Source organism: Equus quagga, chromosome 1 (assembly GCF_021613505.1).
Source record: "Equus quagga isolate Etosha38 chromosome 1, UCLA_HA_Equagga_1.0, whole genome shotgun sequence".
In the NCBI taxonomy this organism is placed as follows: Eukaryota; Metazoa; Chordata; class Mammalia; order Perissodactyla; family Equidae; genus Equus; species Equus quagga.
In genome coordinates this window covers 56,273,138-56,294,552 of record NC_060267.1, presented here as the reverse complement: position 1 = coordinate 56,294,552, position 21,415 = coordinate 56,273,138, and the positions used below count along the sequence as shown (strand labels likewise).

Below are 21,415 nucleotides of genomic sequence, written 5' to 3'. Positions count from 1 at the left end.
ATACGGGCTGGTGGGAAAGCTGCTGACCAGCAAGGTCATGGGCTCCCTCCTCTCTGCAAGTGTCTCAAGGCCAAAGACAGGCTGGTGGGAAAGCTCTGACCAGCAAGGCCATATGCTCCCCCTCCCCTACCTAAACCCCCAAATAAAAACCCTTCCTTTTAGCTTTTCGGGGAGTTTGGGATTTCAGCGTTAGCTGCCCTCTCTTCTTGCTCAGCGCTGTGCAAAAAATAAAATTCCTACTTTCTTCCACCACAGCCGGTGTCAGAGACTGGCTTGCTGCGCAACAGGTGAGTGAACTCACTTCAGGTTCGGTAACACCATGTTGAACAGAAGTGGTGAAAGCAGGCATTCTTGTGTTGCTCCTGATCTGAGACAAAAAACATTCATTTCAGTCTTTCACCATTGACTATGATGTTTAATGTGAGTTTTCCATATACAATCATGTGCCACATAATGATAATTTGATCAACAATGGACTGCATATGTGACAGTGGCCCCATAGGATTAGTACCATATAGCTTAGGTATGTAGCAGGCTGTATCATCCAGGTTTGTGTAAGTACAGGCTATGATGTCTGCACAATGACAAAATCACCTAACGACACATTTCTCAGAACATATTCCCATTAAGTGATGCATGATGTATGGCTTTTATTATGTGGAAGTAGTTTCTTTCTATTCCTGCCTTAAGTGTTTTTATCATGAAAGGGTATTGAATTTTGTTAAATACTTGTTCCTCATCAATTGAGATAATCATGTGGTATTCTTCCTTCATTCTGTCAATGTGGTGTATTACATTGATTGCTAAATCCCTCGTCTTCAGTTTTTTCGAAAAGTTTGAGAAAGATATACCTAGTTCTTTAAGTGTTTGGTAGAGTTAAAGAGTGAAGCCATCAGGCTTTTCTTCGTTGGGAGATGTTTGATTACTGATTCAATTTTCTTACTAGTTACAGGTCTACTCAGATTTTCTATTTCTTTGTTATTTAGTCTTGGTAGGTTCTGTGTTTCTAGGAACTTGTCCATTTCATCTAGGGTATCCAAGTTTTTGGCGTACAGTTGTTCATTATACTCTCTTATAATCCTTTTTATTTCTGTAGCATTAGTAGTAATGTCCCCACTTTCATTTCTGATTTTAGTAATTTGAGATTTCTTTTTTTAGTCCATCAAGCTAATGGTTTATCAATTTTGTTGGCTTTTTCAAAGGACCAACTTTTGGTTTCACTGATTTTTCTCTACTGTTTTTCTGTTCTCTATTTCATTTAATCTCTGCTCTAATCTTTATTATTTCCTTTCTTCTACTGGCTTTGGGTTACTTTGTTCGTCTTCTATTTCCGTAAATTATAAAGTTAGGATGTTGATTTGAGATTGTTCTTGTTTTTAATCTAAGCATTTATAGCTACAAATTTCTTCCTTAGCACTGCTTTCACTGTGTCCCCTAAGTTTTCCCATGCTGTTTTCATTTTCGTTCATCCCTAAGTAGTTTTTAATTTCCCCTGTGATTTCTCCTTTGATCTACTGGTTGTTTAAATGTGTACTGTTTAATTTCCACAATTTTGTAAATTTTCCAGTTACACTTTTGATTTCTAACTTGTTGTATACGTCTGTTAGATCTAGTTGGTTTACTGTGTTGTTTACATCCTCTATTTCCTTACTTATCTTCTGTTTGGTTGTTCTATCCATTATATGAGTGGGGTATTGAAGTTTCCAATTATTACTGTAGAGCTGCATTTCTCTTTTCAATTCTGTCAGGTTTTGCTTCATATATTGTGATGGACTTTCAGTAGGTGCGTGCATGTTTATATTTGTCTTATCTTCTTGCTGCATTGAAGCTTTTATTAATATATAATGTCCTTTTTGTCTTTTGTAACCTTTTTTGATTTAAAGTTTATTTAATATTAGCATAGCCACCAGTGTTCTCCTTCGGTTACTATTCACATGGAATATCTTTTCCCATCCTTTCATTTTAAATTTGTTTGCATCTTTGGCTCTCAAGTGAGTCTCTTGCAGACAGCATATAATTGGATCATGTGTTTTTATCCATTCTGCCAGTCTCTGTCTTTTGACTGCAGGGTTTAATTCACTTACATGTAAAGTCATTATTGATAAGGAGGGATTTACTTCTGTCACTATGCTATTTGTTTTCTATTTGATATATTTTCTAGCTTTTTTGTCCCTCACTTCCTACCTTACCATCTTCTTTTGTGTTTATTTTTTGTAGTGAAATGTTTAAATTCCTTTCTCATTTCCTTTTGTGTATATTCTATAGCTATTTCCTTTGTGGTTACCATAGAGATTACATTTAATATCATAAAGCTATAACACTCTAATTTGAATTTATACCAGCTTAACTTCAATAGGATACAAAAACCATGCTCCTTTACAGCTCTGTCCCCACCCTTTTCAGTTATTGATGTCACAAAATTACACCTTTATATTTTGTGTACCCAAAAACAAACTAATAATTCCTTTAAATGCACCAGACTCCTAAACTGTGTAGAAAATAAGATGTGGAGCTACAAACCAAAGTGATAGTAATAGAAGCTTTTATATTAATAATTTTCTTCCCTTAAATGTATTAGTCTCTTAAATCATGTAGAAATCAAAAAGTACAGTTAAACACCATTATTACAATAATACTAGTTCTTATAATTACCCACTTATATACCTATATTGAGACGTTTATTTCTCCACACGGATTTGAGTTACTGTCTAGAGTCCTTTCCTTTCACCTTGCGTGGCTCCCGTGAGCATTTCTTGCAGGGTATGTCTAGTGGTCATGAACTCTCACAGCTTGTGTTTAACTGGGAATGTCTTAATTTCTCCCCCAGTTTTGAAGGACAGTTTTATTGGAAATAGGATTCTTTTTTTTCTCTTTTATCTCTTTAAATATATCAGCTGACTGTGTTCTGGCCTCCAAAGTTTCTGATGAGAAATCTTCTTAAAATCCTATTGACGACCCCATCTATGTGATGATTCAGTTCTCTCTTGCTGCCTTCAAGTCTGTCCATCTTTTGACAGTGATTATAATGTGTCTAGGTGTGGATCTCTTTGAATTCATTTTACTTGGAGTTGGTTGAGATTCTTGCATGTTTGTATTTATGTCTTTCATCAAATATGGGAAGTTTTCAGCTATTATTTCTTCAAATATTCTCTCTGCTCCTTTCTCTCTCTCTCTTCTCCTTCTGGGACTCCCATGAGGCATACGTTGGTTCTTTAGATGATATTCCACTGGTCCCTTAGCCTTAGTTCTCTTTTCTTCAATCTTTTTTCTTTCTGTTCCTCAGTGTTGATAATTTTCATTGTCTTATCCTCAAGTGCACTGATTCTTTCTTCTGTTTGCTCAAATCTGCCTTTGAATCCCTCCAGTAAATTTTTCATTTCAGTTATTATACTTTCGTTTTGGTTTCTTTTTAGATTTTCTCTTTATTGATATTTCCATTTTATTCACACATCATTTTCTTTACTTTCCCCACACCTGCCTTTAGCTAGCATCTTTAAGACAGTTGTTTTAAAGTCTCTGTCTAGTGTATCTACCATTAGGTCTTTTTCAGGGACAGTTTGTGTTGATTTATTTTTCTCCTTTGAATGGGATGTACTTTACTATTTCTTTGCATGCCTTGTGATTTTTTTGTTGAATACTGGACATTTGAATCTAATAATATGGTAACTCTGGAAATCAGAATCTCCCCTTTCCCCAAGGATTGCTGTTTTTATTTATTGTTTTGATTTTTTGATTGTTGTAGGCTGTCTCTGTGCTGAGGATGAGCCAGAGGTGTAAACTTAAGGTCTTCTCAGGTCTTTTCTGAGCCTTTCCCTGTGCATGTATGGTCACTTTCTAATTTTCCCCATATATGCAGTTGTTTTTGAATGTTCTAGTCTTTAACACCTGGCTTCCCAAATGGGAGAAAGCAAACAATGAAGGGGGGAAAACAGGTGCCAGCCCTTTAAGTCCCCTGAATGTCATTTCAGCCATAAGGGGAGGGCCTTGAAACAATTGGGGGAGGAGTAACAACAAGGGCTACCCGCATTTGTCTGCATCTCTGTGATCAGAAGCAGCAATCAGTGATCAGAGCAAAGATCCCCAATATTTGGAGAACAGGGTTCTTGTTGCCCATCCTAGCTCCCACAGGCTATGTGCAAGCTGCTCCAGGAACACATGCACAGGGCCTGGTGCAAGGCTAGTGGTGGAGGATGGGTAGCCGCTACTTTGCTAAGAGCTGAAATTGACTGAAATTAACCACTATTTACCATCCAAGTCTTCCCCCTGGAAATTACAAGACTTCAACAGACTCTGGAGGTCCAAAATAGTTACATTACACAGATTCTGCTAGTGCAACTGTTGTCTTGGTGAGCAGACAGATTCCAGGTGCTTTCTACTATATCATCTTCCCAGAATCCTCTTGATTTTGCCCTGTATTCTTGGCCTCATCATTTCATATTTGGATAACTGGAATAGACTCTTAGTCTCCCTGTTTTTAACCTTACCATCCTCTTCGCACTCCAGGCCCCCTCAACTTTCCTGTATTAACTGCCAGAGTGATCTACCTAAAAGAACACTCTGAAAACATCTGTGAGACTAAAAACCTCTTCATGGCTTGGCATTACCTGCAGGATCAATTCCAAATTAACCTCAGCATTGTCAATACAGGGCTCTCCACGATGATGTCCCTTTCTAGCTCTAGAGTCTCATCTCATGCCACTTCCCATAAGTAGTATATACTTGGTAATAATGAATCTCTTGTAATTCTCTTATCTCACGATGCTGCACGCTTCAGTGCTCCTGTTCATGTTGATCTCTCTGCCTCAAAAGGATCCTTTTCCAGTTTTTTTTTTGCTTTTATGATGCTGCCTCTTATTAGCCTTTTAGAATTCTCATTTCTCAGAAAATATTATTTGACCTCTTTGGCCCTCAGGCTGTCTTAAGAATGTCTGTTGATAGAATGCTTACATCTATCAAAGAATGTTAATCATTATACAGAAATTGTTTACGTTTCTCTTTCAAATAAAGAGCATATCTAACATCCAAGGGCAACAAACACGTCCTATTCATCTTTGTATCCCTAGATGCAGAAAAATGCTTGGCACAAAATAAAATGTTGAACTGAATTCCTACCACACTTTCCAGAGTAAACCAGAGGCAAATAAAATTCAGAATATAGGTGTTAAAAATTATACATTTTTCTAACCAGTTCTAATTATATATTACAAAACCCTAAAGATGTAGGAGAGTGAAACTGTTAATATGAGGGACTTGAGAAGTTGTATCACCTACACCCATGTTTTAGTTTCCTGTAGCTGCCATAACAAATTACCACAAACTTGGTGCCTTAAAACAACATAAATTCATTTTCTCTCAGTTCTGGAGGCCACAAATCTAAAAGTAAGGTGTTGGTGGGGCCATACTCCCTCTGAAGGCTCCAGGAGAGAATCCTTCTTTGCCTCTTTTAACTTCTGGTGGCTGCTGGTATTCCCTGGCTCCCAGCCACATCACCCCAGTCTCTGCCTCTGCCCTCACACTGCCTTCTCCTCTGCCTTTTCTTCGGTATCTTATAAGGACTTGACATTTGATTTAGGGCCCACCCAGATAATCCAGCATGATCTCATCTTGAGATGCCTCATCTTGAGATCTTTAACTTAATTCCACCTGCAAAGGCCCTTTTTCCTAACGAGGTCACATTCACAGGCTCTAGGGATTTCAATGCGCATGTATGTTTTTGGAGACCACCATTCAATTTACTATAATGTGCTCTCTAACGCCCCCAAAGTCACATCCTTCTCATATTAAAAATACATTCACTCTATCTCAACATCCCCCAAAGTCTTAATCCATTACAGCACCAACTCTAAGTCTTAAATCTCATCTAAATGTCATCAGCTCAAAAGTCTCAAATATCATCATCTAAATAGGATGAAGGAGACTCTGGGTATGGTCCATCCTCTCCATCTGTTGACACGTGAAACTAGAAAACAAGTTATCAGTTTCTAAAATATACTGGTGGCGACAGGTATAGACAGGATAGACATTCTCATTCCAAAAGGGAGAAAGTAGAAGAAATAAAGTGGTCATCAGTCTCAAGCGAGTTTGAAATCCAGCAGAACAAATTCCATTAGGTTTCAAGGCCTGCAAATAATCCTCTGTGGCTCAAGGCTCTGCCCTCTGGGCATGAGGGGCTTCACTGGCCCCTGCCTTTGGGCCCCCAGCAGCTCTGTTGACATAAAATCTTAAATGAATGCCCTGGGGCCAGCCCCGTGGCCGAGTGGCTAAGTTCGTGGGCCCGCTTCGTGGCCCAGGGATTCACCAGTTGAGATCCCGGGTGCGGACATCAAGCCATGCTGAGGTGGCATCCCCCATGCTGCTACTAGAAGGACCCACAACTAAAAATATATAACTATGTACCAGGGAGCTTTGGGAGGAAAAGGAAAAATAAAACCTTAAAAAAAAATAAAGTCTCGATTTTAAGGTAAACCTAACCAATACTATTGGAATTCAGGAGAGCAGTTACTCTTACAGGACTGGGAAGGGTATTGTGCCTGAAAGGGAGCAGGAGCACTAGTTTTTGGAGTATTGATCATCATCTGCATCTTGGATGTGCAGATTGGTTACATAAGTGTGTTCTCTTGTGAAAATTCACTGGCACGCATACTTATGACGTGTATTTTTCTATGTGTATGTTATATTTCAATAAAAAAGATTTCTTTTAGCTTCAAGCAATAGAGGAAATGATCTCTGAACAAGGAGAGTCAAGTTATGGCTGCTCTTATCAGCTGATAAAAGTGAGAGACTCATCTTAGTCTCAGATTACTGAAAGATACAATTCAGCTATCTTTCCTATATTAAAAGAGAGAGTTATTTCAGTGCACAGCCATAAGAACAGCTGCAAGTCAGCAGCTAGTAATATCATTACCATTCTGGAGGATAATCTAGGATTAGGAAATATCGCTATGACCATTGTCTCGATGTCTAAATACAAATAGAGTCAAAGAAGGCAATAAGCTAAAGTAGAACCAGCTTTGAAAACTGGTTACCTCTAGCATATAGTTCTGCATGGCTATTTCTTCTAAATAATAAGGTAGATAGGGAGGCAATTGTGAAGAAAACATTACAAAAAATAACCTGATTTTAAGAATCCTTCATTCAGCAGAGCTTGAAATTAAAAAATGCTGAACCTGGCAGACTACAGGGATATGATACAACTGTGTCCTTTCACTGGATTCAGGCCAATGACTGAGAACCCATGAAGAGTCAACCAGGCTCCTAAATGTGTTCACTGTGAGTCTTAGTAGACAGTGGGTTTCAGGTTTGCAATTTGGGTACACTTGTGAAAAACACATATATATTTAAACACAGCAGTATCAATTCAATCTCTCTATATTTGTGATGCACTGGCTAATCAAAAGCTAGGCAGGACAGGAAGGTGCATGTTCAAAACTGTTTTCAGAGATCCCATAATTTTAGATTTGACCATTAGTAGGTTGCAATTGTATATCAGTCCAGGAAAAACATTATACCAAATTCAGAATGCCCTATTCAGGAACATGACTGGCAATACTATAAACTTTATTTTAAGCATTCTCGACTTTGAAAACCAACTACCACAAATACCGTTTGAGTACCACAGCTCAACAGCTTATCTAGTTAATTAAATTCTTATATTTTATAAAACTTGTGAAATACGGGGGGGTGGAAACACTTGAACCTCAGGTATAACAGATGCTCATTCTTTGACAGTCACTATTTGCTAGGAGCTCCTCAATAACAGTTTTTTAATCTTTCATCTCTATGAGCTCTTCTTGAGAACGCAAATTTATCATTCTTAAAATTAAAAAATTCTGCTGTCCAAAAGCTATCTTAATAAATGCTGTGTAATATTCTGGGACCACATTCCATATGACTGTCTATGTATATACACGACAGTAACTGTATTTTTTATTTTATTTTTTAAATTTTTACAGTTTTTTTTTTTTTTGAGGAAAATTAGCCCTGAGCTAACATCTGCTGCCAATCCTCCTCTTTTCGCCGAGGAAGACTGGCCCTAAGCTAAGATCTATGCCCATCTTCCTCCACTTTATATATGGGACGCCTACCACAGCATGGCTTGCCAAGCGGTGCCATGTCCGCACCCGGTATCCAAACTAGCAACCCCTGGGCCACCGAAGCGGAACGTGCAAACTTAACTGCTGCGCCACCGTACTGGGCCAGCCCCAGTAACTGTATTTTAACACCAGAATTATTTGTAACGGTAATTTAGGGCTCCAGAGCACAGGTTTCAAACTTGGCTGCTTAAAAATCAGCCTATCTGATTTCAGATACTCTCTGAGTTTTGAATCAGAACTCTCTAATCTACAGTCACTCATTAATCCAGTCAACAATTTCTAAGATAGTTGTTGAAATGAGAAGACATCTTTTAATATAAGATGGGGGAAAGATTTTGACCTGTCAAGATTCTGAATTAATTTTTAAAAACTGAGAGCAGTCCTTTATGGTAATTTATATATTTTCACTGTAATTTAAAACAAGAGTTGATTAAAGCACTATTAATCACAAGAGAGAATTATGGGGTCATTAATAATATGGCTGAAGGCTGTTGAAATCTCTAACCCAAAGTACATAATGCTGGCAATACATTTTGGTGTAGTGATGATCAGTGTCAGCACTAGAGACATATGATGTGTCCTGAATCCTAGCTCAGTCACTTATTAGCTATGTGACTTTGGGCAAATTACTTAACATCTCTCTCTCTCAACACCTCCTCTGTAGGATGAGGATAACTCTACTTCACATGGTTGTTGTGAAGATTAAAATGAGCTAATTCATGTAAAACATTCAAAACAAGGCTGAGCTCAATAAATGAATACTGTTTTCTAGAAGCCCACGTAGTTGTACACATGATTTAATTTGGCCATATAAATTGCCCATGTAAAGGTAATTTACATATGACAGCTAATGTTGTAGTCTGTCTAATATTACCTCTTTTGTCCTTGAATGCAAATATCATTTAATTCCATAGTCACTTTTAATAAGTACCCACATTAGTTCAAAAGAGACCCAAAGTGCTGGTAGGAATAGACTCTGTGGAATATATTGGTCCAACTGATTGATTCCCATTGAGAAGTTTCGTGGGGGAAACAATCCTTCCAGTTTTACTTACGCTTAATGAGATCCTCAGACTAAGGTCAATGGGCTCAGGAAACACGGTTATAAATCATGCCACCTGACAGACATAGGAGAAGCAGGAAGATGAGGAAAACAAGTACAGGGGCAGGAAACCTAGGTTGATTTATTTGCATTGAGACAATTCAAGAGAGATCAGGAAACTCAGAAGATTTATAATTTCCCTGTGGCATCATAAAAGGCAGCAGTCTGACAAAAGGAAGGGCAAGTTAGATCTGATGCTAGAAAAGAAGGGAAGAAAAAGTCTTATCAAATTTTTGTGAAGCATTTTCCTACATCTGGAATTGATGATAAAAAAGAAGGAACAGACGGATGAAAGGAGACTGGGAGGAATCCAGATTTCCCCACATCTCCCAACCTCTGGAGTTTACCTAACTTCAAGCAAGCAGAAGTTACAAAAATATGGTCTATTTCTTTATAGGATACAAAGAAGATTTTAAGGGGACAGTGAGTAACCAGGATTTTTTTTTTCAACTTCAAAATGCAATACTTTACTACTTTCATAAAATAAGCAAATTTCTATAGACAGATTTAAACAATCCCTACATATGTGTTTTCTTATACTTTATAATTGCTTCTTTTTAAACTATTCCTAACATCAGCAATTAGCAGATAATAATAGGTAAATATACTGATTTGTCAAAACATGGAAAATAAAGAACTTCAGACCTCAAAATTCACTTTATCTACTCATCTGATATTATAGGTGAGGAAAATAAAACCCAGAGAGGGTAAGTTAGGCAGCTTGTAGCCTGGTTTATATAAAAAGCAAAAAATAAATTAGTTGCCAACACTTAGATATCAAACGATTTACAGGTGCGGGGGTAAAAAAGTACAAACTTCCTCCTATAAAGATAAGTGAGTCCTGGGGATACACTGTACAGCATGGTGACCACAGTTAACAACACTGTGTTGTACATTTGAAAGTTGCTGAGAGGAGATCTTAAAAGTTCTCATCACAAGAAAAAAAATTTGTAATTTGTGGTGATGGATGTTAACTAAACTTATTGTGATAATCATGTCACAATATATACAGATAATAAATCATTATAGTATACACCGAAAACTAATATAATTTTATATGTCAATTATATCCCAATTAAAAAAAGATTCATATAAAAATCTAGGGGGAAAAATGGATGCTTGGGTAACATGGGGCTCACATCTTACATAGCCACAAGCTGGAATTAAAAGTGGCGCCTCTTTTGACAAAGCTTGTGGCCCTAATGCATTCCAGTTCTCTCTGCTATTGCCTTACATACTTCACTCACTTCTTTTATTTATGACGTCCACCTGGCCCACGGGGCCCGAGAGTTAGGTACTATAAGGTATACTAGTACTTTGTCAACTGTGAAGTATTCTTTACTAGTTGATGGTGTTATTACTGCTCAAGATTATACACTTAGTTATCAATAGAGTCAGAGCTAGAGCTCAGGTCTCTTGACACTCAGTGTAGTGTTATTTCTATGATACTACTCTGCTTCATACAAACAAGAAAACAAGATAGCAACAGTTACAGAATGGGAATTTCTATATTTGAAGAAATAGCCACACCAATGAGAACAATTTGGGTTAGAATAAATAAAATTAACAACTGTAGTACAATGAGTAAATACTTTCTCTTTTTCTTTCTTCCTCCCCTCTCATGTTTCAACTTAATGCCCGGAGGAGGATGAATGTGTGAATGAAAAGAAGCATAGAACAGCTTTGCTAATGATAAGGAAAAAAAGTGTTTTCATGGCTAGGAAATTCCAAACTACAAAGATGAGTCTTGAAGTGAAGATTAAAGTAGAGATTAAGTCGAGGAAGTAGAAGGCAATTCCAGAAGTAAGGACAGTGAATGGAAAATGCTGTGCATCCAGTTCCTTTCAAATAAATCTGGATACCATCAGCAGGAAAAATCTAGCTGATCTTCATGTTTGTAGTGGTTTAGAAGTATGTATATTGAATACTTAATATATAAAAATCTAGAATTCAAGGGAGATATGATAATTAAAAAGAGATTAACATTTTTATCTGACCAAGCCAGGGCTGTTGAATCATTAAATACTGATTGAATCTTCCATTCTGTCAACTTCTGAATATTGTATACTCTAACTAGACAGAAGGTTTTCACTTTCTACAATAACAAAATAATAGTCACTGTCAGGAGATGTCACACAGGACAGCTGAGGTTGATGCTTGTGTACAGAGCAAATACAGCAGAAAGTAGGCACTGTCAAGTGCAACAGAGAAGGGGTCCTCCAGCAGCACCGAGCATAAATGTGTTCTCTGAAGAATGTCTGCTCAGTCAAGCAAAAGGTACCTGGCATTATAAATGTGGGTGTCGGGGCCGGCCCCGTGGCCGAGTGGTTAAGTTCGCGCGCTCTGCTTCGGCCGCCCAGGGTTTCACGAGTTCAGATCCTGGGTGCGGACACAGCACCGCTCAGCAGGTCATGTTGAGGCAGCGTGCCACATGCCACAACTAGAAGGAGCCATAGCTAAAAAAATATATACAACTGTGTACTGGGGGAATTTCGGGAGAAAAAGCAGGGGAAAAAAAAGACTGGCAGCAGTTGCTACCTCAGGCGCCAATCTTAAAAAAAAAAAAAAAGTGTCGTGAACAAATGGATACTTGAAAGCTCTCAAAGGCTGGTCTCATTATCAAGAATTTACACTGCTTAGTGAGATGGTAGATGCCTATGACATTTTACTTTCCACACACAGCTTCAGTAGCACTCAAGCAATTTTAACACTTGCTATTTCTTTTTCCCTTTGTTCTCCAACAACTCAAGAGCTCTTCATAGCTGTACTCTATTACTGTCCTCCTTCTACAGAATGTAAAATAGTTTTATTGTTCTCTCTCCAATTTTAGACATCACTTTTAAACTAGTTTTAATACTATGATGAATGGGTTTTTCCAGTTGTTCTGGAATTGGTGACCAGGGCCCAAAGCTGGGGACAAATAAGAGCTAATAAACAAGCTACATTATGAAGACAGCTTACTAACGGGTGGCAGAAAAGGCACTACTGTGCACCAATCCAACACCTCAGCACATGTCTTTTTTGGTTGATGTCATGAGGAGTGTATACTCATGCGTAAGAGGTCCTCTTTGCCTAAGCTAAGTGAGAGGGGCTCAAAGAGAATTCTTTCCTAAATCTTAAAGTATTCAACCCTAAAGCCTGGATGGGAGTACAAGAGAAGAAGACTAGCATCTCATTCCTTTGTTTGGCACTTACTTAGGGATCACATGTTGATTAGCTCTGTGCTTATCTTAGGAGGAAAAAAGACAACTGGAGATCGATGGCAAGATGGACAAAGAAGCACTGAGGCAGCCTAAATATTCTCACTATTGGGCATGGCAAGGATGCATGAGTTTCCTGTGGGGGAAGTGACATTATGGAAAGCAGCCAGGTTTATGTCTTTTGGTTACTGCTCTACCCCAAGGGGGTCAATGCTGGCCAGAGAAGCAGTATCAGAGGACTGCAACAGCATTAGAGGACCCCAATACCAAAGGAAGAAGAAAAAAGAGGAATGAAAGAGAACAGAACTTGTCCTTTCCACTGCAGGCCCCTCATGCGAGCTGAGGTAGGGAAAAGAAGATGGAATGAGTTCTGCTTTGTTATCTGATCTGCTTTCTGAGGTCATAAATTAAAATCGTCTTTTCTAGAGTTTAATATAAATATGGGATCATACAGTACATATTCTTCTATGTCTGCATTCTTTTGCTCAATGTGTTTTTGAGATTCATCCACATTGTTGTGTATTTGTAGGTCATGTCTATTTACTGCTGAGCAGTATTTCATTGCATGAATATACTACATTTGTTTACTCATTCAGTTGTGGTAGCCAACCTTTAAGACAGCCTGCAATGATCTCTGTCTCCAGTTATTCACATCATTGTGCTGTTCCCTCCCACGCTGTAGAGGGTTGGTCTACGTAATCAACAGAACAAGGCAGAAGTGATGGCATGTCACTTTTGAGGCTACCACGTTGGTTGCTCTCTCTTCTTCTTTCTTGGATCACTTGCTCACGGGGAAGCCAGCTGCCATGCCTTAAGTAACCCTAAAGAGAAGCCTAAATGTGTAGAGCCAAGAGCCACATGAGTGAACTTGGAAGTGAATACTGCAGCCCCGGTCACGTGTTCAGATAACTGCAGACCTGGCCAATAGCCTGACTGTAAACTCATAAGGGTCCTTAGAACAACCAGCTAAGATGCTCCCAGATTCCTGATCCTCAGAAACTATGGGAGACAGTAAATGTTTGTTGTTTTAAGACACTAAATTCAAGGTTATTTTTATGCAATAATAGATAGCCAATTTTGGTAACTGGGAATGGGTATTGCTGTAAGAAAAACCTAAAATGTGGGAGTGGTTTGAAATCGGGCAGTGGGCGAAAGCTGGAAGAAGAGGTGGAAGGATTTTGGGGACAGTGTTAGTGAAAAATCTAATGTGTCTTGAATAGACTGTTAGTAGAGATATGGGCTTTGAGGAAGTTACCAGCAGGGTCCTACAGAGAAGTGAAGAATATGCAGTTGAGATCCTTGTCATGCAATACCACGCCGTTTACCAACAACATTGCCCGCTGTCAGGGGAAAAGTAAAAAGTGCACCTAATGAACTGAGTGATCTAGTTAAGGAGACTTTCAGCCAGGACCTGAAGGTGTGTCCTGGTTCCTTCTTGCTTCTTATAAGAAAGGAAAGAGATGACTGATGTGGCCACTCCAAACACAGCTTTGCTTGATCTTTTTATGTGCTTGTGAGAATTTACAAACAAAGCCTCAATCTAATATTTTTAAAAAACCTCCCTACATATATAATAGCAAACTTAAAGTGAAAAAAATTAGACCAAAACATCACACAATATATTCCCTACATTAGTCAATATTTGGCCTGAAAATAATTGTCCTTTGTGATGCACTTCCCTTTGATAGTTTGTCAAAACCATGAAGTCCCCACTAGAAATAAGAGGTGTAGAATATCCTAACTGTGCAGTTTATTTCAGGATGTCATCTTAAGGTCCAAGTGCAATAATACAATAGTCAACAAAGTACACTCTGCCTTCACGTGCCTTAAATTTTAAGTCTTAAGTTCCTGCCTCCATAAGAATATTTAGTCGCCTATTGATTCATAAAGCAGAGAAGGGAAAGGGGATGGAAGACTGCTGTAGGAAGCCGCTAACGAAACTCCCAAGACAGATGTCTTTCTCTGACTCACCATTACAGTACAATGTATTTATCTTACTTAGACCTAACGTGGCATTATCTGAATAGAGAAGGTAGAGCATCTGCCTATGGAACTCAAGAGTTGAAAAGTTCATAGTGAATATCATCTTCAAACACTAAGTTTCCAGGGTAATCTATGATTATGAAAAATTAATTTTTCAGAAGTGGTTCCTTCAGGTTATTTTTAAAAAGCATGATGATTTTCTAGTTTTTGTTTTCTCTAAAAAGTAACTCATTCTGAAGAGCAACTAAACTAATGCAGTCTAAATCTCAAGTGAGTGGTCAGCTAAATATACTTTTAAAACAATAGTTTTGAACCCATAGGATGCTGAAATGACTATTCCGACTGGCTGCTCTCTGAAGGGAACTGTAATCACTTTTTATTTCATGTATGTCATGTTCCTAGGTGACGAAGGTTTAGGGGCACCAGAGCCTAAGTGGATGATTCTCTTAACCCCATATAAAGGAGAGAGAGACTGGCTTACAACGCCTTCCGGATAACTGTAGGGTTAGAAAATCTCTTCAGCGCCCATAGGTCAGGGATCCAGGGGATCGAATCCTCCTGTGTGATCACTCTGAATCTGAAAAGTCTCTGTCTGCGCAGTGTAGTCAAAGTCTGGGGGGCTGGGTACTGGCTGGTGCTTTCAGTGCTTCTGCAGACTGCTCAAAGCAGGCAGAATGTGAAGCATTCCTGGGTGCATACTGTTAGAAGCATAGCACATTGAGTCCTGATAGGGTACTGCCATCTCTAAAGACATAAAAGAAGCGAAATTATACTTCACTGCTATTTTGTAGCTTCAAGTTCATAGTACTTCTCTTGGTAATCTGTAAAACAGGGACAAACCATATCATTTCTTTTTTGTTTCGGGTTTTTCATAGGCAGAAAGAGAGGGGAAGGAATGGAGTATAAATAAATATCCTTTCCTATCTCTCAGGGGAACAAATGAGTGTCATAAAAACTTGAAATAGCATTGTCTGTATTATAATTCCAATACGACCTTTAGAATTACCAACTGGCTGGAATGTCCACATAAGACGGGAAGAGTAAGAAGAGAATTGGCAGTAATTCTGGTTCCACCACTTAGTCTTTGCGGAAATTTAGCCAAGAAATTTCATCTTTTGGGGTCTCAAATGCTTCATCTATATAATGAGGATAATATTACCCAATGTTGTGGTGAGGACTAGATATGATGTCTATAAAGCAACTGAGCCCAGCATATTATAGTCAACTGATAAGTGGTAGCCATTTTTGTAGTTATTCTGTTTTCACATAATTCTGAAAAGTTATACTAGTCAGGGATATAAGGGAGAGGGCACGTATGCAAACAGAAAGCCACAGAACCAGAAAGTGAGTGAAACAGAATGTATGCTTGGAAGTTATAATTTTCTTAGTGCTGACAACTTTGGGCAAGTGGGCATTTAAATGATGCTCTTCAATGATGAAAATGTAAGATTTAAGAAAGACATTAGAATTATCTTTTTTAAAATGCTATATTATAGCATATCATTAAAAAAAAAACAGGTAGAAAAAAGGAAGGATAAAATGTACTACTTGGGGCTGGCCTGGTGGTGCAGGGGTTAAGTTTGCATGTTCTGCTTCAGAGGCCCTGGGGTTCGCCAGTTCGGATCCCGGGTATGGACATCGCACTGCTGGGCAAGCCATGCTGTGGCAGAAGTACCAGATATAAAGTGGAGGAAGATGGGCATGGATGTTAGCTCAGGGCCAGTCTTCCTCAGGAAAAAGAGGATTGGCAGCAGATGTTAGCTCAGGGCTAATCTTCCTCAAAAAAACAAAGAAACAAAAACAAAACAAAACAAAACATACTACTGTCTTACTCTCCTAACTGCTCTGAGAACTATGTTCTTCCCCAGAAGAGCAGAACACAATGTGCTGGTGGTGTAATTCTGAACACTACGGCAATACTGAAAGTTGAATAAAGTTATTAGAGCTGAGTGAGAATGAGAGCCCAGTTACTGAAACCCCCTTCCTTCAATGTACACGCATCACCTACAGCATGGTTGTCGTGTGGAACAGGGATCTTTGAGAGGGAAGAGAAGTGGGGATCTAAGTCCTTAAGTATTTAAGTAATTAATCTCACACCAATCCTGTAAGGTAGGTGATGTTACCCAAATTTTATAGGTGAGGAACAGGAATCTCAGAGAAGTAATCTAACTGGTAAAGGGATAGCTAGAGTCACAACGGAGGTCTGATTAGTTCTCTACTAGGTCGTCACTGGGTAGTAAGACATTCACTTTCCATGAGGACAGTTTTTGACACACAGAAGACGCTCAGTGAATCTGAAATGAATGGGCAAACAAACCACATAACGCAAGGATGATTTGCTGAGGCTATCAGCAGGGTAAGGCCAGGGAATATCCTCTGCAGAATGGTTTTGCCAAATATTTAGGACAACTAGTACTTTAAGCACTAGACGAAGCTTCTTTAAGACAAGTACGAGGTCTTTATATCCCTCATGCCTAGAAAATGTTGGAATAAAAGAATATATTGTCTGACATTTAATCCTAATGTAGAGTATTATAAAGTTGTGGGGGTAAATGAGACTGTCTAGATTCAAAACCTATCAGTTTAAGTTTGTAGCCTTTACTCTTATAATGTTATAGTTGACTTTTAAAACCAGAAAAAAACAACCTAGCCTGTCTTGAAATGCCCAGCCTGCCCAGGACACATCTGTATATAGCACACAGGGCAGAGCCAGGCTCCAAACTAACAGCAAATACAATATGGAGGCTGTAAGATTCCTGAGGTGAAAAGGAGAAAATAACGCTGAGAGAAAGGCTATCTGGGACAGCTGCTGTGGCTAAACAGATGTATTAATGCTTTCTAGGGTTCTATCTGAGTTTACGTTAAACCCAATGGGAGTGCCTGACAATCACAGTGGGGGCTTCTTCACGACTTACAATCTGAATGCAGTGGTTGCACCCATCCCAGCACATCTGGACTCTGTGAGACAACCTTAGTTTTTATTGTTTTCATTGGCCCTGTCCCCTTCCTCTGATGTGGTCTCTCCAAGTGCTGCTTTGCCATGAAGGAATCAGGAAGACAAGTTACCCTGGAGGGGTAAGCAAATTGGGACCATATTAGAAGAGGGTGACCCCTAAATCTGTAACTCCCTTCTTGCTTCCCTCTTTCTGACAATAGGAATCTCACATGAATGCCAAGAGCCCATCAGGCAGTGGAGGTTCCACTTACTGGAAAGCCTGGTCAACGCGGACTGTCTCCTTGTTAAGAAATGGCCTTTAGATTGAGGCACATTCCAGCAATTCAAAAACTAGAAGCTTTAAATTACAACAACATTGACGCCATATCCTCTTTCCAAAAGGCCTCTCCTTTGTCTAAAAATTAGTACACACATTTAGAGAAATTAAAGAATCAGGATGTCTTCGGCATGACCTGTTCATTTTTGCTCATAGCATCCCAGACACATTTTGAGAGGGCAGGAATATGAAACTTCACACGGAAGGGAGACAGAAAAACACTGTTAGGAAGGACACCCAAGAACTATCTTATCTTTCTCCATACAAAGATCGCCTCACTACAGAACATCGAGGGCATATAGTTAGATGTAAAGATATTAAGAATTCTTTAGCCACTCCTTTCTAAGGTTATAAGTTCATGGATTACTTAATATCCTTAACTTTCACTTAATAAAAACATATCTTGAGAGGCAAGTAATCAAAAGCCACTGTGAATGAGATACAGTACTCTAGGCTGCCTGACATTTTATTCTATTTGGTGTCTTAAAGTGGAGGGGACCATAAACTACTTAAATCATATGTCCATATATTCAGGGCTAACTACTTAAGAGAACTGATATTGCTAAATATATATACTCACAAACTAGTGAATGAATGCCTTTCCTCAACAGTACCCTCCTATTTCATATTATCAGCTTCCCCTGGCCCCGCTGTATTGAGGTATAATCAACAAGTATAAATTGTATACATTTAAGGCATATGACGTGAAGTTTTAATATATGCATACGTTGTGAAATGATTATTACAATGAAGCTAAGTGACATTTTCATTACCTCACATAGTTACCATTTTTGTGTGTGTGTGGTGAGAACACTTAAGAACGACTTCAGCAAATTTCAAATATACAATACAGTATTACTAACTCCAGTAACCATGCTGTACATTAGATCTCCAGAACTTATTCATCTCACGTAACTGAAACTTTGTAGCCTTTGATCAACATCTCCCCATTTGCCCCACTACCAGGCCAGGGCAATCACCACTCATATTATCAGCTTTGACAAGCCAAATTTCAGTTTTGAACTACTGGACAGGTGTCTTTAATAATAAGCACACTCTTCCTGTTTTACTTAACAGGCATTCAAATATTGGACAGTGTCCTCTTCCTGTGACGAACTATTTTAGGATACTAGAAAAGTTTTCTTTCACTTGTAAATACACAACAGGTTGTTTTTTGCTGGTTAGTTATCTATCCTATAGAAAAGGGACATCTTTTGGTATTTTCTTAGCAAAGTCAGCCACATAAATAAACATAAAGTCTATTTTCCAAGCAGTTTTAATATTGGTCTACAAACAGAGAAAATATCTTTATTGTGTAAATACTGATTCTTGTTAATTTGAACATTAAATATTATGCCAAAAATACTATCATTTGATGACTGAACCCCCAAAGTAGAAAAGAAGAAATTCCTTCACTTGAAAAACTTGCCCAGTCTGATTACTTCAGGCAGAAGAGCAAATCTGGGCAGCCGAAATGTACAGAAAACGTGACCGAGAATGCACGAGATGATCCTGGAAGACAGCACTGTCGACAGTGCAAACAGTACAGGAATGGCCAATGAAGAGCATTCAAGATAAAGAAGTGGACTCAGGTTTTAAAATTCAGCTTTCTGCTTATTTTCAACAGGAATTCCCCCACCTCCTGCCCCCAGTTTTTAAACTGTGGTAAAACATACGTAACATAAAATTTATCATTTTAACCATTTTTAAGTGTATAGTTCTGACCATTAAGTACATTTACATTGTTGTGCAACCATCATCAAAAGGGAAAGTTTTAGCTTTTATTTTCAAAGATGAAAGGCCTTACATAAATATTAAGCATTAAATTTGGGTAGGGTTTAGGTTGGAAAACAGCAAAACTTTGCTCTTACCTTCAGAGCTTACCTAGCCCTGAATAACTAGAAATTGTTTAAAGAAAAAGATACCTAGTGCCTTCTGTAGCAGGAATCTGACCGGCTGTAAAAAATAAGCCTTTTTCATTTCAAATGGGCAGCATTTCACTCATTTCAACTAGCCATTGCACAAAATGAAAAAACATTCTCACAGGAGATTTTTGACATCATCTAAACCAGTCTTCTTACCAAGGATAGCGTGCATTTCCTAGACATAGCCAGAGATTTGTGAAGAAGATCAAAGTCTCTGCTTATGAAATTAACTAGATACAAAGATCAGATGAGCCCCTGAAACATCAGCTGGCAGAGGCCGAGTAGAGGACAGTGGAGAGCTGGTGCCAGCCCCGCTCGCTGCAGCATACCTGCTGTTTGAGCTGCTGCACCAGCCGATCCTTCTCCCGCTTTAGCGCAGCCACTTCCTCTTGGGTCTTTTTCTTAGAGGATGAAAGCTCCAAAAGAGCTATATTGGCATCTTTTTCACTAATGGCAGCGAGAAGAGCTTCTTGCCTGCAAAACAAAGAAAATGCCAAGACTTTCATTTAATCCTCACTACAATCCTTTGAAGTTACTATTATTGTTACCCCCATTTTATGGGCGAAGAAACTAAGGCTTTTGAGAGTTTATATAGCTTGCCCAAATTCAAACTTGAAGTAAATGATGCAACCAGGAATCCCATTCAGGTTTTTCTGACTCTAAATGTCTTTACTATGTTGTTATACTGACATCTTATAAAGAGTTCCTAGATATAGCTGCAGTTAAACTTGAAAAGTAAACAAAGTTAATGACTTTTTTTTTTTTTTGAGGAAGATTAGCCCCAAGCTAACATCTGCAGGCAATCCTCCTTGCTTTGCTGAGGAAGACTGACCCTGAGCTAACATCTGTGCCCATCTTCCTCTACTTTATATGTGGGATCCCTGCCACAGCATGGCTTGACAAGTGGTGCGTAGGTCTGTGCCTGGGATCCTGGCCTGCGACCCCCCGTCGACCAAGCAGAGGGTGCGAACTTAACTGCTACACCACTGGGCGGCCCGTTAATGACTTATTTTTAAGTAAGAATAATCCTGCCTCCTATACACTTTTCCCATTTAACTAATTCTTTTGATAAGTATTTTGTAGCTTCCAGACAAACAGAGGCATTACTGAAACTGACCACATTTTTATGCATAGGGTGTGTAACAAATTGTAAATGTTAGTAAATAAGCTTTAGAAAAATCAGCCAGCCATCTGTTCCTGGGACATTCTGAATATCCATAACTCTTTTTATCTCATCAATGCAAATAACTTCCCAGTTATGGCTTTATTTGGCAATGAATTGTACAGTCTGAAACAATAGCAAACTTTACAGATTCCTTGTGGTTTAGCTAACTACTTTTTGGTTGATATCCAGAAGGAAAAGAAGGTGAAATTTAGTAAGGGGTAAACATGAGAAATTTACAAAATAATCAGAATGAAGTTGGTGAACAGTCTCACAGTCCAAAATGCATCCCTCAATAGTTCATCTTCTATGGAAGTCATCCGTAAGAAGACAGATATGATTTACAAGAACCATATCAGTGGCCTGAGCTTTTGACCTGAGGAAATGCTGAACCTGAGAATGCACTGCCTGAGTCTAACCTTGCTTCTGTCTTTTGTTAAAATAATTATACCTCAATAGCAGTCACACGGAGACTATCTTTTGAATTTTCTGACAAGGATATTCTATAATCTGGATGGGTAGGTCTGGGAAACTTGAACAAGAAGTACTAACAAATAGAGGTTGTAGATGAGTTTACATCATGGAAATGAAGACTTGTTTAACTAGTCTTTGCTGTTGGAAGGGAAGAAGATTCTCACTGACTCCAGTACAACTTTCCACTGTCCCCACACTCTATAC

The 21,415-nt window shown here is 38.7% G+C and overlaps 1 protein-coding gene across 11 annotated transcripts in view; it reads right to left on the bottom strand.

The window, feature by feature from the left end:
- The window catches only part of ERC1 (ELKS/RAB6-interacting/CAST family member 1), a 519,222-nt gene that overhangs the window by 113,041 nt on the left and 384,766 nt on the right, over positions 1-21,415 (bottom strand). For all 11 annotated transcript variants that reach the window (XM_046661687.1, XM_046661678.1, XM_046661716.1 and 8 more), the window contains one exon: positions 19,905-20,049. In XM_046661687.1, coding sequence (XP_046517643.1) covers positions 19,905-20,049 — 145 coding nt within the window. The remainder of the gene's footprint in view (positions 1-19,904; positions 20,050-21,415) is intronic.